We start from the raw sequence: 22,634 nt of genomic DNA, 5'->3' as shown, positions 1-22,634 counted from the left end.
GCCATGGTGGCACATGCGTGGTGTAGGGCTCTACACTTCTGTGCTGCTATGAACCTTCCAACAAAATATAGATCCTGCTTTTCATGAATTAGCTGAAGTGGAAACCAGACTGGAGCAGGCTCTATAGAAGAAAAAATAATGCAAAATTGAATTTTTTATTTTTTATTTTTTTAAAAAGAGACAAATCTAAATTCAAGAAAGACAACACTTATTTTAGCAAAGCCAAACAGGCCTTTATTGGGTATGGTGCCAATTCCACTCAATGGGAGTTGTAGAAAACCTCTCATCCAAACATCCTATGGGATAGGAGTTGTAAAAACCTCCCATCCAAACATCATGCGGAATAGGAGTTGTAAAAAACTTTCATTCCCATGCCATCCAAACACTATGGCACAGGAGCCGATGGGATTAGAAAACCCATGGTATTAAGACAATTCCATGGCAACAGCATTTATTACCATTTTTGAATCCCATCCCACCTAATCCCTTCTAATCCCGCTGCCCAAACAGACCCTTAATTCTTCTGAGCCTAGATATCCCAAGCCCATTTCCCACATTTCCTATCCTTTAAACAGCCCTAACATGTCAAATCTATTACAAGGTACATGATTTCCATTGAACTCAGATTTAACCCTATGCTAGGATTGTGGTTCCATCTCCCATAGGTCCTGGTTGATCAATAATTCATGAGGTTCGCATTGCGGGACTGTTGTAGGATTGAATTTGGACATTTCATGAATATGAAATTTCTGAATTGCTTTATTTTGTCATTCCATTGCTCTAGTTAATCTGTCTTTTAATATCATGGCATCATATTAGGTTAGATTATTCTGTCCTGCATCACTTGGAGAGTTGCACGAGTAAACAAAGGTGCCGCTACATACATGTTCCCCAAACACGTGGCACGTTGATGATACTCTGAAACAATCCAATTATCGGCGACATCACTAAAATCACACTGATAGAATGATCCAAACCATCCAGAGGTTGGTCATCTAAATGGACGGTTCAAAAACATTGGCAAGTTGTTTGTTTGTGATCCTTATGTTTGTGGCCCATCCGAGGCTTGAAATTTCCTCATTTTTGGCTAAAGAGTATGTGTCTATGGGCTTATTACCATCATTCTGTTAAATATCACATATATACAATAATTTGGGATATCACTTATGTTCCTATGAATAAATTGAAAATTTTCAATGTATTCCAATTCCTCATATTGACTCCCATCCAAACAGAATATTTATATTTCAAATGCATTTCATTTACTCCCATCCAATCACAACTGAGTAAGGCATTTACTCCCAATTCATTTACCTCCAATTGCATTTCCCAAGCTCCTAAATGGGCCCAAATGTAAGGTCTAGATAGGTGATGTGGACGCCAACAAGTCCAAATGCAACGTGTGTGGGTCTGGAAGGTTTTTATCCACTTGGTTTTCAATGAAATAACGGCTGTCTTTTTGAAGATAATGACCATTATTTGGAAAAAGAAGGATGTTACGTTCTGTTATACAATGGCATTATGTTTGGAAATTTCCTTTGAAAGTGTCCCATATTTACATCCGTTATTCATCACATCACATAAAAACAACATAATGTAACCTGTTACTACCATAAGTTTATAACAGCTCTTATGACTTGTTTACTGAATCACAATGTTCAACATATTGCCAGAGGGCTTATTTGACTTTGGTATTGGTCATTGATGCAAGTTTCTCCCCCTCAACACTGTTTGTATGCACCCTCAGAATCAGATTTTTTTTTTCATGAAAATTTCGTTTGGACTCCTGAGGTCAAGCTGTTGGTACCCAAAATCGTAGAGCCATTACACAAAAGGATGTTATGATTTTCCTTTTTCAGTTCAGGATATTGACAAAAATCCAATGTATTGTAGGACGATACTGAGGCTGAGATGAGAAGGATGAAACTTGAATTGAAGCAGACTTTGGAATTGTACGAAACTGCCTGCAAAGAAATATTGAACGTGAAACAGAAGGTATCCAACTGCCCCTTATATTCATTCATTCTGAATTTGTCCATTTATTGTTGAAGTCTATAGAAATGAATGGTGTATGATGTTTTTTTAGTCCAAGTAAAATATCTGCCAATTTCATTGCGTGTTGCTTGCCCTCTTTTAGGAAGTGTTAAGATGGGTAATCTTGAGAGAGAGAGAGAGAGAGAGAGAGGGAGGGAGGGAGAATTTTAAGCCATTGAATTAGTGTCTTGATCAAATTTATGGATGTGGGTGTCCGGGAGCATATGGCCCAGGCTCAAAAGCAATACAGACACAACATGGGATGCATTGGACCCTATGAAAAATAACCTGGAAAATTTGTAATTTGATGTCTTAAAGGATTGTAATTTTTCTGTTTCTGGGTTTTTGTGCCATCGTAGCACCTTTTTTGAATAAAAATAGCATTATCTCTCAAAAACAAAGGGAAAATAGGAAAAATTGTAAAAACACCAAAGTCATTCATTTTTGTTTGTTTGTTTCTAAAATGTATTTAATGGTGTGTCAGACCACTCTTTGATTAGAGTGATGTTTGTTGGCTTGACCTACTGAAAGCCAACCAAATAGCCCCTAATCCAACATAAATCAAGCATGATTTGGTGGATCATGGCCCATTATATTCGCTTCTGAGCCCTGCCCTAATCCCTATTATTTATGTTTCAAATTATAATTGCTTTCTTCTTCTTCTTCTTCTTCTTCTTCTTTTTTTTTTAAATTTTTTTAATTTCATTTTATGTTTTTTATATTGGTAGGTACAATAAGAATCTTCTAAAACAGGTCAATTATTTTATTTTATTCTCTATGAGAGGTTAAATGGCGAATCTTCTCTTCAACCTTAAATTATGGTGCATTTTCTTATGATTTCTTACTTAATTGGTTGAGATAAATTAATCTATGACTAAGCTGAAATTTTTTATGGACGGTTGTGATCATGTTGACTTATATGTATGGTGGTAATGATGGTTAGGGTTTGATCAATGTTGTCAAATCGCATTAGTGATCATTTACGACTTGGAGTGGTTGTGCACTTACGCGATGTCGTGATCGCATAATCACATGAGCAATCGCACATCCCCTTAACTTTTTTTTTTTTTTTTTGTAAAAAACCCTCAAAATACTTAAAAATCAGGAAAAATTCGAAAAAATTTAACAAAAAAATGTGAAAAAAATACTACAAGTGTAAGGAGGAATTGTTGTTTGTTTTTTTTTTTTTTTTTAAACTTTTTTTTTTCCCAAAGAGTAACTGATCAAACTATTAGAAGGGTGTCGAGAAAGCACAAAAAATTACAGTCCAAGCAAAAAAGAGAAATTACAATCCTGTAAAGATTTTATGCAAGAAGCCCATTCCACTACAAGACTCCTAACTTTGGAGGTAACTGTAACATCTCGAATTTTCAAAGCCAGAGTTCATACTCGTGTCTGAGAAAACTGGGTGTTAATAATTAAATGAATTAGATGCTTTAAAAATCGCACCATAATTTTATTTTATTTTTCATTTATATCACATCCAGTTACATTCATGAAGGTAACCATTCATGAGAATAAAATTGACTGTATATATCATTTCATTAAAGTAAAAGAATTCAACAAATTATCAAATGCCCTCTCAATGAGACCTTATTACATTATCAGGTTTGCAGCGGAAATATAAAACTATCTTCTTATTCATTCAATAAAATCTTCCATTGGGAGATGGTCCTCTGGGTCTTCAATCTGTACATCACCTGCATTATCAATATGCGGAAGCAACCTACATGAGATGTATGCCTATCAAAGTATTTGCGGTTCATCACACTTAGTGATTGCCACAATGTGGAAAATCATTTAGAGTTATCCGGCTCGCCCCGCATCCCATTCTACGGAGATTCGTCGGCGTGTCCCATGTTAATTTGGATTTATGCGGTTTTCCCAAGACGACACAACACATGACTTGGATGAATCAGTGTTCATATTATCGGCGAAAAATCGATAATATCGCCGATATTATCGGTGTCGTTGGAGTTGCGACACCGAAACTCACTTTTTTCGTTTCTCTTCCTAGTATCGGCGAATATTCGGCGATTTTATCGATTTTTAATGTAAAATACAGTTGTCGACCAAAAATCGCGTCTCTGTCAAGGGATAACTGTAGCCGACAACTCTTTTTTGACGATAAAAGGGACGATAATATAGGGAGCTGCGTAAATACCAAAAAAAATCGAGAAAAAAAAGGGAAAAAAGAAACTTTTGGAAGTATGTACCTGTAGAATAGGATCGTTGATCAGAATTAATGGGGCAAAAAATATGGGAAATCTTGAGAAATTTGGAGAGATTTTTCGAGTTTTTAGGGCTCCCTTCCGGAACCTCTTCTATCGGCGGCTTTTGCTCGAGTTTGTTTAGGGTTTCGGGTTTTGAAACCCTTTTACAGAATCGGATTGCGTATGAGTTACTCGGTACGCTTTTATCGTGCTGAGTAAACTCAGTTGGGCCTACTGTGAATGTATGTGGGTTATCCACACCGTCCATACGTTTTTTCAGCTCATTTCAGTGGTTGAGCCAAACATTGAAGAATTCCCAAGACTCAAGTGGACCACACCACAGGAAATAGTGGGAATAATGACTTCCACTGTTGAAACCTCATTAGGGCCCATAGTGATGTTTATTTATCATCCAACCTGTTCATAAGATCACACAGACATGGATGAAGGGAAAATACAAATAAAATATTGATCCAAATGTTCTGTGGCCCCAAGAAATTTTGGACGGTAGAATTTCAATTCACACTGTTTCTAGTGGTGAGGTCCACTTGAGATTTGGATGTACTTAGTTTTTGGTTTAGAGCCCTAAAATTATATGTTAAAAAGGATGGACGGAGTGGATAAAATATTTAAATCATGGTGGGCCCCACAGACTTTACTCAGTGTGCTTAGCGTGCTAAGTTACTCGGTACGCCGTCCCCTTCTATTGCGTCCTACCCCGCTCAGACGGTAATCCGTCCAAGCAGGGCTCTGTGGGGCCCACCATGATGTAAGTATTTTATCCACACCGTTAATTGTTTTTCTTATATTATTTTAAGATCTAATTATGAAAATGAAGCAGGTCCACAACTCCAGTGGACCACACCAAAGGAAGATACAGAGATAATGACATCTACCGTTGAAACCTTCCTAAGGGCCACCGTGATGCTTTTTTACCATCCAACCTATTCATAAGGTCATGTAGACGTTGATGAAGTGAAAAAACAAATATCAGCTTGATCCAAAACTTCTCCAGCTCCATGAAGTTTTTAATGGTGGACGTTCAATCCCCAGTTTGTGGTCCACTTAAGCCCTATACCTGCCTCAGTTTTTGGCTCATATGTTAAAATGATTTGAGAAAAATGATGAACGACGTGATAAAACACTTACATCACGGTGGGCCTCGCAGATCCCTGCCTAGACGGTAATACATCCGGGCAGGGGTAGGCTGCAATCTGCGTCCCTGTGGGTGAAAGCGGGGGGCGTGCTGACCTCGGTGGCTTAGATGTCACCAAGTTCCGTGGACCCCACCATGATGTATGTGTTATATCCACACGGTCCATCCATTTGGCGAGATCACTTTAGGTCATGAACCCAAAAATTAGACAGATCCAAATCTTGGGTGGACCACACCATAGAAAGCAATGGGGACAATGATTCCTATCGTTGAAAACTTGCTAGGGCCCACAATGATCTTTATTTGTCATCCAAGCTGTCCATAAGATCGCATAGTCATCGATGAAGGTAAAAAACAAAAATTACATTGATCCAAAACTTCTATGGCCCCTAAGAAATTTTCAACGATAGACGTTCAAATTCACACTATTTATTGCAGTGTGGTCCACTTAATCATTGGATATGCTTCATCTTTGGAATCAAGCCCTATAATTATAGGGTAAAGTGGATGGACGGAGTAGATAAAAGTATATAAATAAGTGGGCCCCATAGAGTTGACTCGGTCCACAAAGTATTACATGAACTCATTTTAATTACAATTGGAGTGATTTTGATTATAGTGGGCCCCATAAAGTATTATATAAACTCATTTTGATTACAATTGGAGCGATTTCTCATGGCAACGCATGCTTTTTGAGCCCTATTAAATGAAAACTTATTATTTAATGCATTGTTTTGTAATTTTTTTTTATTCCTAAATATGCAAATATGTGTATTTAGGCATGCCCTGAAGTTTTACAGAAAAATTCCATCAATTTCTCCATTTTTCGCCATTTTTCTTTGCATTTCCAGTTATCGGCGATATTATCGGCGATAACGATATTATATCTTTATCTCCGATTAGCGAAACTTGTAACGATACCGACAACTTGAACACTGGGATGAATTACGTGATACGATTTGTTCATGGAGTGATTATTTGCGACATCCAATTCCGGAAGTGATGTAACACGCATTGCGAATTACTTACATCGATTTGTGCACCACTATCCAAAATTCATAGAATTACGTGTCGGCCCAGGGGTCGTTACCTGAACCGCATTACGTCCACGATATTTATTTGATTACTCGAAGTGAGATTTCCAACATAGTACTTGCATCAAAGAGGAAATCAATTGAATCATGAGAGCTTTGGAATTTCAAGACACATGCCCAAGCCATAAAGGTAGATAGCACAAGGCTAACATAATAAAGGAGGAGAGTAGCAATGACTAACTCAATAAAGAGGAGAGTGACAATGACTAACTCAACAAAAGAGGAGAGTAGCAAGGGCTAACTCAACAAAATTGGTAAAGGCATTGGCAAGGCTTGTATCCATCGCCCTGCATAAATTAATAAAGATCACACGTAATTAAATTTACACCTGAACTATAATTCCCAAAGGTTAAATAATTGTTGGTGGTAAATTAAACAATTGCAGGGAGAGAATCTTAGTAACATGAAAGCATAGCATTTAAAAGGCAAGATAAAGCATATCAACTTAAATTATTGTAAGCTTAAAGGAATCCCTTGCCTGTTTCGTTCAAATTGTCTTCAACATTGTTAGATGTTTGTAGACATACTTTAGACTTGATTTCTATGATATATCACAAAAACCTGTACAGTTAGGGTTTGTTGTAGGATGTATTTTGTGACTTAGGGTTAGGTTTGATCTTAACTATAAATCAATCACAAGGATTTAAATCAGTCATTATTTAGATGAGTAACTTACCTTGAATAACAACTATGCTTAATAATGAAACCCGTAGTTTGGCATATACTTCCGCTGAGTCAACTCAATTCGATTTGGCCTTTAGATAATCTACATTGTGCCATTTAAGATGTTGGATTCAACCCAGGGTTGAACATGAAATTCTTTTCGACTAGGTGGATTAGCGCCGATCCCACATTCACTCCTTTCTTCTTCATTACCGGTGGCTGGCCGGAAGGGCTCCAACAAATCCTGGTTACTGCTAAACTTAGTGGATCATAGGTGTCAATTCCAACACCTGATCTCTTCTTCTCTTTCTCTCTCGTTTTCTTTCTTTCCTTTTTTTTTCCCCCTCTTGTTTGCTGTGTACATTCTCCAACATTAGGGAGTGGAGAAATTTATAAGATTACAAGATTTCTAGAGTATTCCTGCGTGTAAAATATGCTGAAACATATTGTGTAATTCCTACTCACGCAACGTAACGGTTTACTGGACGTTCATCTGTCCTTATTACATTGTTGTGCCGTTTTTCTCTCCCTCCTATCTATGCAGGCCATCTGTTGATATCGTGGGCCATGTTGTGATCGATTAGGATCCGAAGATGGTGGTCGGGAAGCTTCCTACAGTCGCCACTCCTCAGCGAAGAAGATAACCATCGTTAATGGCGGATCTGCATTATCACTTCCTTTCTAAATTCCGTTCGTAGTGGAGGGCTCGGATTGGTTGTGGGAAGCTCCGGGGTGCTTCAGATCGGAGTTTCAAAGTTGTTTGCATGGTGGGTATAGCGCCGATGAAGCTTCCGCACTCGAGGTTGCATTTTTCGGAAAGAGTGGAGTGCCGAGCTTCCGAGCTCCTTGCGATTCTATCGGGGGTGTCGGAATTCCCTCCTCTGAGGTTTTAATGGTTCAAATCAGCGGGCAGTTTCGTATCTGGAAGTTACTATAGAGAGTTTTCCTCAAGTGTGGTTCATTCGAACACTGTTACAACGTGCGGAGGCTCGCTGACCATGGTTCGGTCGTTGGAACAGGTGGGGTCCACTGTGCTGGTTGCTGTGGTGTGATCCGTCCCAACCACACATCTCGTGTTGTCTAGTTAAGCTATGACCTCAAATTCGAGGTAGATCCTCTGATCAGGTGGCCCACAAACGAAGTAGGAAGATGGGGTAAAACCATCTTTTAACCCGGTTTCGTCGCCCGCTATTACAACATGCGGAAGGACGCTGTTTCAAACGGTTTGTTCAAAAATAGGTGGGGTCCACGTCTGATGACATTTTGGAAGATCTACTCCGTTCATTTGTTTTGTAGGATAGCGTTAGGTCAAGTTCCAAAACATGGAGTGGATTTGAGTTTTGGATGGACCACACGATCAGTTATGGTACGGGCAGTGTATAAATTGTCAGCGATATTATCGAAATATCGCCGATAATATCGGTGTCGCCGCACTAGCGACACCGAAACCCCATTTTTTTCGTGTCGTTTCCTATTTTCGCCGATTATCTCGCCGATAATATCGGTATTATCGGAATCTCACCGATATTTCACTGTTCTCACTAACCACGGGTGGGAACTGTAGCCAACAACCCACCTTTATCGATAAAAGGGGGTAGTTGTTGGCGATAAAGGGAAAGAAAACACAAAAAATACCTGTTTTTTCGCCCGGATCTGTTTGAAGACGCGAATTTCGGTAAGATTCAACCCCAAAAAAATCTTTTTTTTCTGTCGAAAATTCCTCTGGCAACTTCTCCACGAAAGAATCGGCTTGCGGGCCGAGATCTTGTTGTAAAAGAGAGTTTTTTTTTTTTTTTTTTTTTTAATTTTTATAAATTGGGATGAGGGAGAGGGATTTTCAGGTTGAAAATCTGGAGAAATGGGTGGGAAGGAGATAATTTTTGAAAAATTTGGATCGAGGGAGAGGGATTTTGGGGTTTTAAGGAAATTGGGGATCGGTTCGGGCGGGCGTGAAATGAAATCGGATTGCGTACTTAGTTACGCAGTACGCTCTCATCGTACTGAGTAAACTCTGTTGGTCCACCGCGAATGTATCTGGTCTATCCATGCGGTCCATCCGTTTTTCCATCTTATTTTAGGGGTTGAGACCAAGATTTAAGCATACCAAAAGATCAAGTGGACCATACCATTTGAAACAATTGGAATAATGACTTCCACCGTTAAAACCTTTCTAGGGCCCACAGTTATGTTTATTTCTCATCCAAACTGTTTGTAAGATCACACAGACATGGATGAAGGGAAAACACAGATATAAGTTTGATCCAAAACTTCTGTGGCCCCTAAGAAATTTTCAACGGTAGATGTTCATTTCATAATGTTTCGTATGGTGTGGTCCACTTGTGGTTTGGATATACTTCTTTTTTAGGCTCAAGACTTAAAATTATCTATTAAAATGGATGGACGGAGTGGATAAAATACATAAATCATGGTGGACCCCACAGAGTTTACCCAGTACACTTAGCGTACCGAGTTACTCAGTACGCGGTTGGCTCTGGCCCTTTTGACGGTGCAGGTCGGTGCTCTGTGGGCCCCACCATGATGCATCTGTTGTATCCATGCTGTCCATTAATTTTTAAATATTATTTTAGATCTTGATCCAAAAAATTAGGTAGATCTAAAACTCAGGTGGACCACACCACGGGAAAACAGTAGTGATTGGATATCCACCATTTAAATCCTCCTAAGGCCCACTGTACTGTTTATTTGACATCCAATCTGTTAATTAGGTCATGCAGACCCAGATGAAGGGAAAAAACAAAGATCAGGTTGTTCCAAAACCTTTATGGCCCCCAAAATGTTTTTAATGGTCAAATTTCATTCAACACTGTTTCCTGTAATGTGGTCCAATTGAGATTGGTATATACCTCATTTTTTTTTTCTCATACCATAAAATGATCTATAAAAATAGATGGACATCATAGATGAAACACATACCTCGTGATTGGGCCCACAGAGCACCGACCACCAGCCAGCGGATGGGCCGGATCGGGCATGGATTAGGGATGCGGATTGCATCCTTCCCCCTCCCGTCTCCAGCTGGGAACGGGCAATAGCTTTGAGTGACCACAGTGATGTATGGGTCTTATCCACACCATCCATCCAATATTTTTGTAACATTTTAGTGTACAAGCCCAAAAATAAGTCAGATCCAAGGCTCACAATTATGTCAATAGTTAGCTGATTTCTCATTTGCTGGGCTAATTCAGTTGCTGCCTCTCCGTTTGGCCTCAAGCCTTTGCCTATGTTCTAGTTTTTAGTCTCTTTCAGAGTCCCCATTCAAGTTGTATAGTTATTTTCTAGGTTTTTTTCCTTTCCTTTTCTTTTCCTTTTTTGTTTTTGTTTTGGGGTGTTTCTCTCTGTTTTGTTTTGTCTTGTTTTGTTTTGTTGGGTTGCTGTTGCTCCCATAATAAATTCAATCTAAGGAAAAAAAATAAAATTAAAAAATCCTTGTGTCCTTTCCCCTCAAATAGGCCATAAAGTAGCTAACAACGCCAACTTCCAAAAATCCTGATATTTCCTCTCAAGGTGGACACCATGCCAAAGTAAGAGAAGTTCCTTAACTAATAGAGCTCTATATCTGACTTGCGAATGAACAATGTATGAAGATATGGTTGATTGACTCAGCATTCACCATACACATCTCATCTGGCCCAATAAATACTCCACAAAATCCCAATTGACATTGATCATATGCCTTTTCATTGTCTTACCTAGATACTAAGTCTTTTACTCCTTCATTGAACCTCGAGTCAATACACTCATGGGCGATTAAAGCACCGTCTAGTAGTTGTCTACCCTCGACAAAAGCCCTTAATTCTTGGAAATGATAATAGCCAACATTTCTCTGAATTTGTTCGCCAATGTCTTATCAAGAATCTTATATGGCCTCTTGATTAAACTGATCGGCCTGAAGTCCTTTAAAGTTTATGCTTCAGACACCTTAGGGATGATCTCTATAAAAGATGTGCCCAAGGAAGACAACAAACAACCCCTCTAGAAGAAATCCATCATAAAGTCCATCCAATTGCCCTTGACTACCTCCCCAAAAACCTAAAAGAAGGTCAACAAGAATTCGTTTGGCCCCAGAGCCTTATTCCTCCCCGATGACTCCATTGCCGCTTTTACTTCTATTAACAAGAAGGGTTTCTAAAGAGAAAGACCCTCTTCCTCTGAAAGGCAACTAAAGCTCAGATTATCAAGACGAGGTTGAGTCCATCCGTCATCAGTGAGAAGGGACTTGTAAACCTTAACCACCTCTTAGTGTACCTTGTTTTTCTTCTCAACCCTCCTTCCACTATAACACTCCAAATTTTGTTGTTTTTGGCCCTCGCACTTAAAATACTATGAAAAATCCTCTGAAAGGCAACTAAAGCTCAGATTATCAAGACGAGGTTGAGTCCATCCGTCATTAGTGAGAAGGGACTTGTAAACCTTAACCACCTCTTAGTGTACCTTGTTTTTCTTCTCAACACTCCTTCCACTATAACACTCCAAATTTTGTTGTTTTTGGCCCTCGCACTTAGAATACTATGAAAAATCCTTGTATTTTTGTCCCATTCTTTTAACCAAGTGGCTCTCGATCGTTGTCTTCACTTAATTTCCTCCTTGAGGCAGTTTGAATAATCTTGAGATAACTTTAGGCTTTGGGCTTTTTCTTCTGTCATAAGCATGGTTCTGAATGTTGTTATCGGCCCAGCCGAAAAATGATATGATATGGCGTTGCGTATCTGTATTGGGGTTGTATCCTCCTGTATCGATCATAATTTTTTAAAGCAAAAAAAAAATGGAAAAATAGGAAAAAGTGAGATATCCTAAAATCTATCAAATTTTGTGTGTTTTGATCATGTATTCAATGGTATATCAGACCATTCTTTGGTAAGAATGTTGTCCGGACGGGTTGACCTACTATAAGGTGTGGTGTTGATTTTTTTTTTTTTTAAATTATTTTTTGTATAAATTATTGGTATATATCAGAAATTGATATCATATATTGGTAATAGACTAATATTATTACATATCAACTATTGGACTATTAATTTAAGTATTAACAACTAACTATCAAGGGAGGAGAAAAGATTTTTTTTTTTTTTTTTGTTGAAAAATTAAACAAAAAATTTGATTTTCCCCAAATCGGGTCCCCTCGACTTTAGTTTCCTCCAAAAAAAAACCCAAATCGAGAATAAGATATGGTGTAGATCTGATGGAAAATACTCCCCCAAGCCCAAGCACGAGTTTTGGTTCCATTTTGGAAAAAGTAAAAAAAATGGAAAATCCAAAAAATTCGAGCGAAATTATAAAAAATAAAAAACCAAATCTCCGATCATATCTAGTGTAGATCTAACCGGAAATACCCCCCTATGCATTACATTTCAAAAGATTTGAAAAAAAAAAAAAAAACACTTATGGAAACTCCAGAAAAATCAATAGAAAATTCCAAAAAGAAAAGAAAAGAAAAAACTCAACAAATTTGAAAAAAAAAAAAAAAAAATCTGAAAAATCCATAAAAATCAACAGAAAATTCTAAAAAATAAAAAATGAACTCCAATTAGATCCGATGTAGATTTGATCGGAAATGCCCTCTCATGCATGATCTATGATTAGATTAAAAAATAGTGTTTATGAAAACAAAAAAAAAAGTTGAATGTAAATACTGAAAAAAAAAAAAAAAAAACCCAAATCCTCCCTCATCCAATCTAGAATTTCTTTCTTCAGCAAATTGAGTTTCTGGGACAATCGGAACCCAAAAAACCCCTTTACTTCAAAAGAACAACAATCTCTCTGTCTCAACTGACAAAAGAATAAGATAGTGGTCCGACACCAGTTATGCGATCTCGCAAGTGCCATTGGGAGGTTATGCGATCACATAACCGCATAAAAATGGCTTATGCAATCACATAAGTGCCAACAGTTAAAAAACCGCACATGCCATCATGGCATATGCACCTATCCAAATCCAGATATGCTATCGCATAATTGCTTATGCGATCACATATGACAACACTGGATTTGATTTCAACTAATAAACCTACACTTCTTTTTTTTTTTGGTTGTGCATCTTGAATTCAAAGTTGTTTTTTATTTGTTGTCTGTTTTTGTAGGGTTTCATTATCTGATTTTAAACTTGGAAGTTTATTTAATTCTTCATGTAATAATGGAAAACCAATTAAAAGAATTTTTTGAAAGCCTCATTATAAATTTGCACTTTCCTGACAGGGTTTATGGTTTGTGGGAAATATTATTTGAAATCATCGAATTGGTTGCAATACTTTTGGGTTTAGGTTGATATTTAATTATATAATATATCTATACGGGACTTTACGACCCCAACTCCCTCTAATCATCTCATTCTCTTGATAATGTTACTCTTTGCAGTCAAGTTTTTCAACTGAAAGTTTAGGCAATGTTGTTATCAAAATCTTTTGAAGTAATGAAATGACTATATTTAGCTTGATTTTTATTAAAATAATGTCAAACAATGTGTTATAGTCATGTATTGTATACTTACCTGCCTTCTGATGTGGAATGCTAAAATAATGTCTCTCTCTCTCTCTCTCTCTCTCTCTCTCTCTCTCTCTCTCTATATATATATATATATATATATATATATATATATTGTTCGTATAGAAACAAGACAAAAGTGAAACTCTTTTTCGATTATTCCTCTCTCTCTCTCTCTCTCTCTATATATATATATATATTTATATATATATATTGTTCGTATAGAAACAAGACAAAAGTGAAACTCTTTTTCGATTTATTCCTCTAGTCTTTGGCATGCATATATCTGACACCAGACTGAACCTCCCGAATGCTTTTCTTAGAGCTTTTGAGATGAACAGAATGTTGGCAATGAAGATGCTAAAGTGCCTCCGTTCATCTTTTCCTCGAAACTATCTTCCAATATTCCCCTTGCGTGCTTTCTACATCCTCCATAACAACTTTCCCTTTCTTAATAATCCTTCCATGTGCCATACGTTTAGTTCTAAATACATAATCCTGTAAATCCATGTTGTTAATAGATGCCAAATTCTATCTTGAGGAATTGAACTTACTCTAATACAAAAACTGATGTAGCAAAATTGAAGTATCAAACCAGAGTTGAATAGATTTTAATACATAACATTTGTAAGATGATTGATCAAATCCCTCAATAGCCTACTAGTCTATCCTAGCAACCATGTCAAAGAGACTCACATTCTCATAAAGGAAGGCTTATAAACTTTATTCATAATCAAATAAATACTCCTGTAGTTCAGTAGTTCAATCAAATCTATCATAGTATATACATTAACTTTGTTGGTATAGTGGGCAGTTGAGCTTGTGCCAAGCACTTTGGCCATTATATATGGCTTGTATATTACCTGTCAAAGGGCATTGATTGGACCTGCGGTCCCCACAAGTCAATCAGGCATCAGACGGGCCATCGGGTTAGGGCTGTATCTTCAATTTGAATGGTTATGTGGGCCTGATCTGGGTGTGGTTCAGCAATCAGAACCCCTAGACAAGTGAGTCACACATATGCATTGAATTTAAACTGTTGAGCTTATTTTCTTAGACAAGTGTGATCGCCCCATAAACAGACTGAAATCGTTTTTTTGGTGGGCCACGTTCGCAATGGGCACTATATGATGAATGTCCTGGATCTTTGACATGCACATTCTATCTAACAAAGGTAACTCTAGGATCCCCACATCCTATCAATATCCTAAAACAAAGCTGGAAAATAGAAACTATTTTTCTTAGAAAAAAGTAGGTTTCTTCATAACTCTTTCTCAAATAGGTTAATGATGTTGGAAGGGTCAAGGCCGACTTAATAAAGTACCAGGCTTACACAAATTAGGGCAGAGAAGTCTTGATTGGTAAAAAATGGCTTAAACACGTACTACAGATTCCAACCATTGTAACTTTGCGACAGATTATCCATTTCACGCAGGTTATCTAACGGTTGTATTTATTTTGGACTTTTGCACTTGGTTTGTAATAAGAGAGATGTTTTGCCTGCCTTCCAAAAAATATAATTTGTGGTTGGAAAGCATCAATAAGCTTACGTCCTAGCCAACAAATCCAATCAACTGGCCTTTTTGGATTGCGAATTACGGCCGCGATTTATAAGTGCAGTGATTACAAATTATAAAACCCGCCTCCTAAGGAATAGGTAATTTGATTGACAATTTCCGTGTTTGGATAGACGTGGTAAAATTATAATGATGATACTTTTATATCACTAAAATGTCAAATCAACAGGAAAAATACACTAATGTGCCTGTTTGAATAAGAGGCTTCTACTGCAATACGATGTAAAATTGTAATGCTTATACGTTCCTTTACTTGTTGTCTCTTATTACATTTGTATTTGACTGCTGAATTACATACCAAATTACATTTTAAACAAACATTGTAAAATCATAATGATGGTGCTTTTACATTACATTTTTGTGGTAATTCACAATTCAAATCGGCCCAAAGATCCATTGTCCCGGATGTCTTCACAAAATTTAACCATTTTAAAATCTAGCATACATGTACCCACTAACACATGCCTTGTGAGGCATGATCGGGGGGAGGGATGAGTCAACACCTTTTCAAAATTGTTATTTTGAAAAGCAATCTACATAGGCCATATGCTTCTAGTCTTTATTTCATTTAATAAAGAGAAGCTCATGTAAGAGCATTTAGAAAAAAGAGAATGTTTCAAATCCACCTCATCCTGACTGTAAAACTTCCAACACATCATGTTCACAAGATGTTGAACCTGTCCAATAGGTTGGCCCACCATGTGGATCACCTAGTGCAACCGTAGAAAATGAAGTCTAGCCATTGGTAGATAGAAAAATACAAATTTGGTCCACTTAATGAGTGGTTGTGGGTGATTTTTGCACAAGGTAATCTCCATGATGCCCCATGATGGGGCCAACCTATTAGATGGGTTGGATGTTGCAAAAAAGCGAAAGGTTAGAAGTTATTTGTTGGCTCCTATTTTCATCAGTTGACTTGGACATTTCGACCAATCAACTGAACTGTCCATCAAGTCTGGAACATCTTTCATAGACTCCCATGCTAAAATCATATCAGTATAATGTTTTCATGGTCGCCCATGAAATGTGGATTGGGTTCTCATGAACAGTCTAGATTAATGAATTGGATTATCTGTGTCCAAATAAAACTAGGAGCAATTTAACGTATAGAGCTCAGAGAGCACTGGAGCATTTCTCTAAACTAAAATCTAAGGGTGGCAAACGGCAGGGTGGTTGGTCTGACTAGACAAGCCAAACACAGTTTTAGGCTGGGCTTGGACTTACTAGCTCAGTCTGTGGTCCGAGCTTGGGTCTGGCATCCATGGCCCCATCAATTTTCGGGTTGGGCTTGGGCTCTGCCTCGAGCTCAAGTCGTTTTAGCTCAACCCGACCTGGCCTAGACTGACTTTATAAGTGCATATGTTATATTCTACGAATATGTCATTCCATTTGTCAATTAGGCAATCCATCAATCTTGAACTGTAGGTTTCATTCCTTCAAAATGTCTACTTATTTGTGCATGTGTGGTGCACTTGATCAACTCATTGATTAGGAAAATTCGAGTGGGAAATAGGGATTTTATCAAATTTAAGGTGGAGCTGGGTTGGGGCCTACTGTGTGAGGCCTATGTCGGCTTGGACCGGGCTTGGGCCTTAGGTCTTAAATGTGGGCCGGGCTAAGCTAATTAGGCCAGGCCTAGGCCTAGCCTGGCCGAGCCCAAACTTCACCCATTGCCACCCCTAATAAAAAGTAGAGATTTAACACCTATAAACTAAATTTATAAAAAGGTAGAGATTTAAAACTAATCTAGTGTTAGTCCAGTGGCTAAGAGTATTTGATTTCAAGTAAACGATCATGGGTCCACACTCATGAATGTCTTAGTAAAGGGCTCTAGTGTTCTCAATGGTGGAGATGTGCTACAACTAGGGCTATCGATGGGCAGTGCCTGGGCCAATCATAATAAATTTTTTTGAATTGGACCAGCCGGTCCACTGTTCATAATCTTGGCCCATGCCAAACCCTTGAGTCGGTCCATTGATAGTGATGGAATATATGCAATGGACACTATTATGCAATGCTTGTGCCTATGTTCAATGATCTAAGCTGTTGATTTGATGGCCACACTGTGGATGGGCCAATACTCCAATATCCGCCAGATTGAGTGACCCAAACTGCATAATATTTGTTCTGACCACCTACTGAAGTGTTAGGAAGTAACCATTCTTCCAATCTGAGGGACTTTTGGTGCACGGACCATCAAATGCGGGCTCCCTAGCACCAATTGTATGGCCCAACCAGTTCAAATTTCACACTTGTATCAAGCCTAAAATTCAGCCCAACCAGTCGAACCGGGCATCCAGTGCTCCACTTTAGAATGGTCAGTATCCAAAAAATTTCTACGATTGGAAAATCTTAACGGTGTGATAAATGACCATTGCTTATTATTTACTGTTAAATGGCTAGGATCACCGAAACGTCTCAAGTTTTCGAACATGGCTTATTATTTTCTCATCTTCCTCTCAGCCACGTTGCCCCTGTATGGTCCACTATGATTGGATTGTGTTAAGGTTCATGGCTCAACTAGTGGGCCAAATCAGTAGGCTTAATCTATGGGTCAACTGGTGGGCCAAGCCATTCAGGTCAACAAAGTAGGCCTAGTGGCTCCACTCAAGATTTGCAATAAATTGTCGTAAAGGACTTCATATGGACACTCTCCAGCTCTCAATGCATCGGGACCCAATAATTTCATAAAGAGAATAACGGTGCACCTTTGAAACGAGTCTAGGCAAAACAAATGTTGATGAACTTTGCCAGTCAAGCGGCTAATATTTTCTTGACTCAACAAACACTACTTGAAACTTCTGAATCAACAATTACCCTGCTTTCGCAGTTCGAAAAACATCTGAAAAATGAAAAATAAAAGTTCTCAGACATTACTAAGGTATGATGATATTTGTTAATGCTTTCAAACTCTTATCATATGAACACATTCACCCATTTCTACATTGCTCTTTGATTTTGATGCAAATTCTATTCTGCCATCCAGGATAGAGATCCTTATTCATTACAAACTGAAGAGATTCAGAGGTATGAAGGAGCGAGATTTCCTCGCACATTGATTGGAGCAGTGGAGGAGAAGCCTCAGAGCAGAAGAGCTCTGGAAACCCATGCTACACAAAAGATGGGTGAGTCAGAGGAAACCAAGCGGCGTACAGAGAGAAATCTTCAGGAGGCAGATGAGATGAGGAATATCATGGAGAAATTGTCCATGGACGTCCGTTATAGAAAATATACTGTTGAAGAGATTGAGAAGGCTACAGATAACTTTTCGGAAAAGCTCAAGATTGGTGAAGGGGGTTATGGGCCTGTTTTCAAATCTACTCTGGATCATACACTTGTTGCTATCAAGATTCTACGGTCAGATGCCACTCAAGGAATGAAACAATTTCAACAGGAGGTACATTCAAGCTTCACTTCCTCTCATTTCTCTTTTCCTTCACAAGCTTTGCTAAGTCTGCATACACTTCTAAATGACCCACATGCCAACTTGTGCATTAGGTGGTCTCCATTGAGATCATTTTTTTTTTTTCCTTGTGGATGGTAAAATTTCTAGTGTCCTTGTTAACATTTCGTTCTACAATTATGGAATTACCATCACTATTTGAATTTTCGCAGATTGAAGTGTTAAGCTGCATCCGCCATCCGAATATGGTCCTCCTCATGGGCGCCTGTCCTGAAAACGGGTGTTTGGTATACGAGTACGTGGCCAATGGCAGCCTCGAGGACCGCCTCTTCTGCCGGGACAACACTCCACCACTCTCATGGCAGCTTCGCTTCAAGATTGCCTCTGAGATTGCCACCGGCCTCCTCTTCCTCCACCAGACCAAGCCCGAGCCCCTCGTCCATCGTGACCTCAAGCCCGGCAACATCCTTCTTGACCATAACTTCGTTAGCAAGATTGCCGATGTGGGTCTCGCCCGCCTCATCCCACCAGCTGCTGCTGATGCAACCACCCAATACCGCATGACTGCAGCGGCTGGAACTTTCTGCTACATAGATCCTGAGTACCAGAAGACTGGCATGTTGGGAGTAAAGTCCGACATCTACGCACTCGGGATCATCCTTCTGCAGTTGGTCACAGCTGCTCCGCCAATGGGGCTTGCGCATAATGTTGAGAAGGCGCTGGAGAAGGGGATGCTTGCAAAGATGTTGGACTCCTCAGTGCCAGACTGGCCGATGGAGGAGACCACGGAGTTTGTGAATCTGGCAATGAAGTGCTCCGAGCTGCGGCGTAAGGACCGACCTGATTTAGGGACTGAGGTGCTCCCCAAGTTGAACTGCATTAGGGAGTTTGCTGAACAGTCACAGGCATGGATGGCAGTTTCCCAACATGGGCCAGCACGGGGATATCAGGTGAGTACTGAAGATTCATTGCTTTATGCTAAAAGTGTGCTGTTGTTACCATCCTGTCGTCAGTACCATTTCCAACTTGTGGCCATCCCCACTACTACTAGCAACAGGGATGGTGGTTTTCACAATGATGGTATCGATGATGGCGATGGCAATGGTGGCTGTGGTGGTGATGATGCTGATTCTCTCTCTCTCTCTCTCTCTCTCTCTCTCTCTCACACACACACACACACACACACACACACACAAAATATCTTTTCAGAATAATAAGCACATCATTCAAGATTGTACTTTGAAAAGAATCTTTGCATGTCCAAATAACTTGGAAATAGACAATGCTTGGCCAGAATGGTTATGCACTTCTTCTGTCCAATATTGACTTGGATGGGGCATATGGATGGTTAAAAATAAGATTTCAGTCGGTGGTCCATGTGCAACCAGAGATGGACCAATTGGGTTGGCTGGAATTTTAGGTTGGATGTGATTTTGGCCCTTTGCCTGCCCTTGGTGATACCTCAGATGAACAATCTGGCCACTGAAAGGCGGCCCACCCATACGAGTTTTGTCAAAGCTAAGAAAACCAGTACTTTGTGCCCAGCACTGTATAAATACCCTGTTTGAAATGATTGGGCCACCTGCATTCAATCAACCCTGTAATGCACACTTGTGTTTCCATCATCCACGGGTAGGTCCCATTCATTTCCTCCAATTGCACCTTTCCATACGTACCACATGGTAGTCCGCTTCAGTGCAGTAATGTTTCCTTGTTCTATCTTCTCAATGTCTTTCTGCCTACTGGCAGTAAGCATTGTCCTGATACAGTAAAAATAATGGGAAGGGCAATGTTGTCGTTCTCTGAGCATGCACTCTGTTTTTCTATTTTTAACGTGGGTTTTTCATGGCAATGGTTGCAGGATTTCGTCAACCCCATGTCCAGTGAAGATTTTGGTTCCGACGACAACGACGACGATATTGTCAAGTCACCTTTCATGCGATAAGCCATGTACGTTTTGAAAAAGCAGAAGTCCTTGGTCATGGGCGCCAGTGTTTCCCCCAGTTGAACATTCTGAGTTCCTGGATGATTGTAGAAATGAAGTCCTGACCTGCAGCAATCTGATCATGGGCGGTGGCATCGGGTCGCCTTCTTGATGTTGCAAGCTACATTTGGATTCGTGAAAAGTGGAAGTGTTGTTTGAGATGTGTTTATGGTTCATAATTACCTCTTTTGTTATCCTGTCTGTGAAATCTGTCTGTCAAAAGGAATTTGGACTGTTAGTCCTGCCAGCATCACCATCTATGGGCCATTGCCAAAAAACACCCTGACTAATGAAGCTGAAGTCCTCCAATCAGCTGGTAAGGATCGTCAATGGTGAGGTTAGCTATATTCATGTGCAGATCTAGCTCATTCATGAGCCTGCCACTTTTATGCAGACAGATTCATATAGGAAAAGGAAGGGATATTAAGAAGAGACTGCAAGCTAGATAAATGAAAAACTCCGAATTTTCCCCTGTTTGGCTTGAAGCTTAGTTTTCCATTGCAGATGTCAAAAGATCATCTGTCAAATGGCAAGCGCTGTCTCTCACAACCTTGAAAATCTGCATGTAATAGATATTTTTCCTTTTAAGAAATTGACATCTTTTTTCTTCTTCTTATTCTTCATCTTCTTTCTTGCTTTTTGTTTTTTTTTGGAGTAAAACCTTTGGAAATGGAATTTGATTTCTTTTCCAAAGTTTTCATCATTCATAAACAGGGACATACCCCTAGGGAGGAATAAAATGGGGGCTGTGGATGGGTCCGGTCTGGCAATCCAGATCTGATGTGGACTCATGGGTCTGTGCCTACATTGCCCACCGTGATGTTTGTGAGAAATCCACCCCGTCTATCCATTTTGTGAGCTCATTTCAGGACAAGCCACCAAAAATGTTGGACGTAGTAGTTTCTGCGCTGGGAAGATCATTTTTAGTAATGAGCCTAAAAATGAGGCAGATCCAATGCTCAAGTGGACCACATCACAGATGACTCTTGCATTTAATGTAACCCAAGCTTACTATTTGTTGTGGTCCTCCTCAGCATTGGATCTGCCTCATTTTTTGGCTCATATCTGAAAATGATCCGAGAAAATGGATGGACGGCGTGGATAAACAGATTCATCACGGTGGGCCCCCAACAGATCTGCCCGTTCGTGGCTTGGCCGGGGGTAGGACGCAATCCGCGTCCATTCTGTGGAGGGCATTATCATGGTACCAACACGCGAATCCACTGCCCACTGGAAGCACCGTGCCCTTGTGCCTCTCAAGTGTGCACCATACACGTGGCAGGTGTGTATGATGATCAGAAAACAGGCACCATGTCTGCCGTTGATTTCTACTGAACTGGAATTTCTTTGATTGGACAATCTTAGCCATCTGATAAATGAACATTTTTTCCATTGTGGATTTTTAGACCCTTTATGTCTAATTTATATGCCTCCAAGTAAAGGGCTAGGATTGTCTAAACACTAGGCAATGTCCCACTCACAATTAATCCTCTCCGTCCATCTCACATTACCATCCATCAAGCAGTCAAAGGCCACAAAAGTGGGCCACCCTTGTAGGATTTGAAGATCTATCATCATCAATTGACTAGATTAACTTGAAGAGCACTTGGGTATTGTCTGGCAATGTGAGACTTGCTTTTAGTGAAACAAAGCAGTCTAAAAGTTAACAGTGCTCCTAGTTGCATTGGGACAGTTGGACAGTCCAATCGATCGATCTGAACCGTCCAATAATTTCAGAATGAACTTCATGGGCTACCATGCAAAAAATCGCACTTCTTGGATGATCAAATCCATCCTTGATATGGCCTTATTTTCCATGGCCATCTTTATCTCAAGCCATGGATGTGATTGTTACGGTTGCCTAACAAAGGTGAGTCTTTAGAATCATAAGCAATTCATGATGGTCCCTAACAAATAGATGGATCAACTTGTTGCTTAGTCGTATTTTCTTGTAAATGATCTTGACCATCCATATTTAGGGCCATTGATCAAATTGCTAATAGCGGTCAGAT

At 39.3% G+C, this 22,634-nt stretch overlaps 1 protein-coding gene across 2 annotated transcripts in view; it reads left to right on the top strand.

The window, feature by feature from the left end:
• The window catches only part of LOC131251755 (U-box domain-containing protein 35-like), an 83,103-nt gene extending 61,871 nt beyond the window's left edge, over positions 1–21,232 (top strand). For both annotated transcript variants that reach the window (XM_058252689.1, XM_058252690.1), the window contains exons 7-10: positions 1,894–1,995; positions 18,222–18,632; positions 18,851–19,588; positions 20,500–21,232. In XM_058252689.1, the coding sequence (XP_058108672.1) occupies positions 1,894–1,995; positions 18,222–18,632; positions 18,851–19,588; positions 20,500–20,583 (1,335 nt within the window). In that variant the 3' untranslated portion in view covers positions 20,584–21,232. The remainder of the gene's footprint in view (positions 1–1,893; positions 1,996–18,221; positions 18,633–18,850; positions 19,589–20,499) is intronic.
• Positions 21,233–22,634: the final 1,402 nt, after the last annotated feature.

The sequence above is a fragment of the Magnolia sinica genome, chromosome 7 (genome assembly GCF_029962835.1).
Source record: "Magnolia sinica isolate HGM2019 chromosome 7, MsV1, whole genome shotgun sequence".
NCBI classification, from domain to species: domain Eukaryota; kingdom Viridiplantae; phylum Streptophyta; class Magnoliopsida; order Magnoliales; family Magnoliaceae; genus Magnolia; species Magnolia sinica.
The sequence above is the reverse complement of the archived record's forward strand: the minus strand, read 5'-3'. Positions and strand labels throughout refer to the sequence as shown.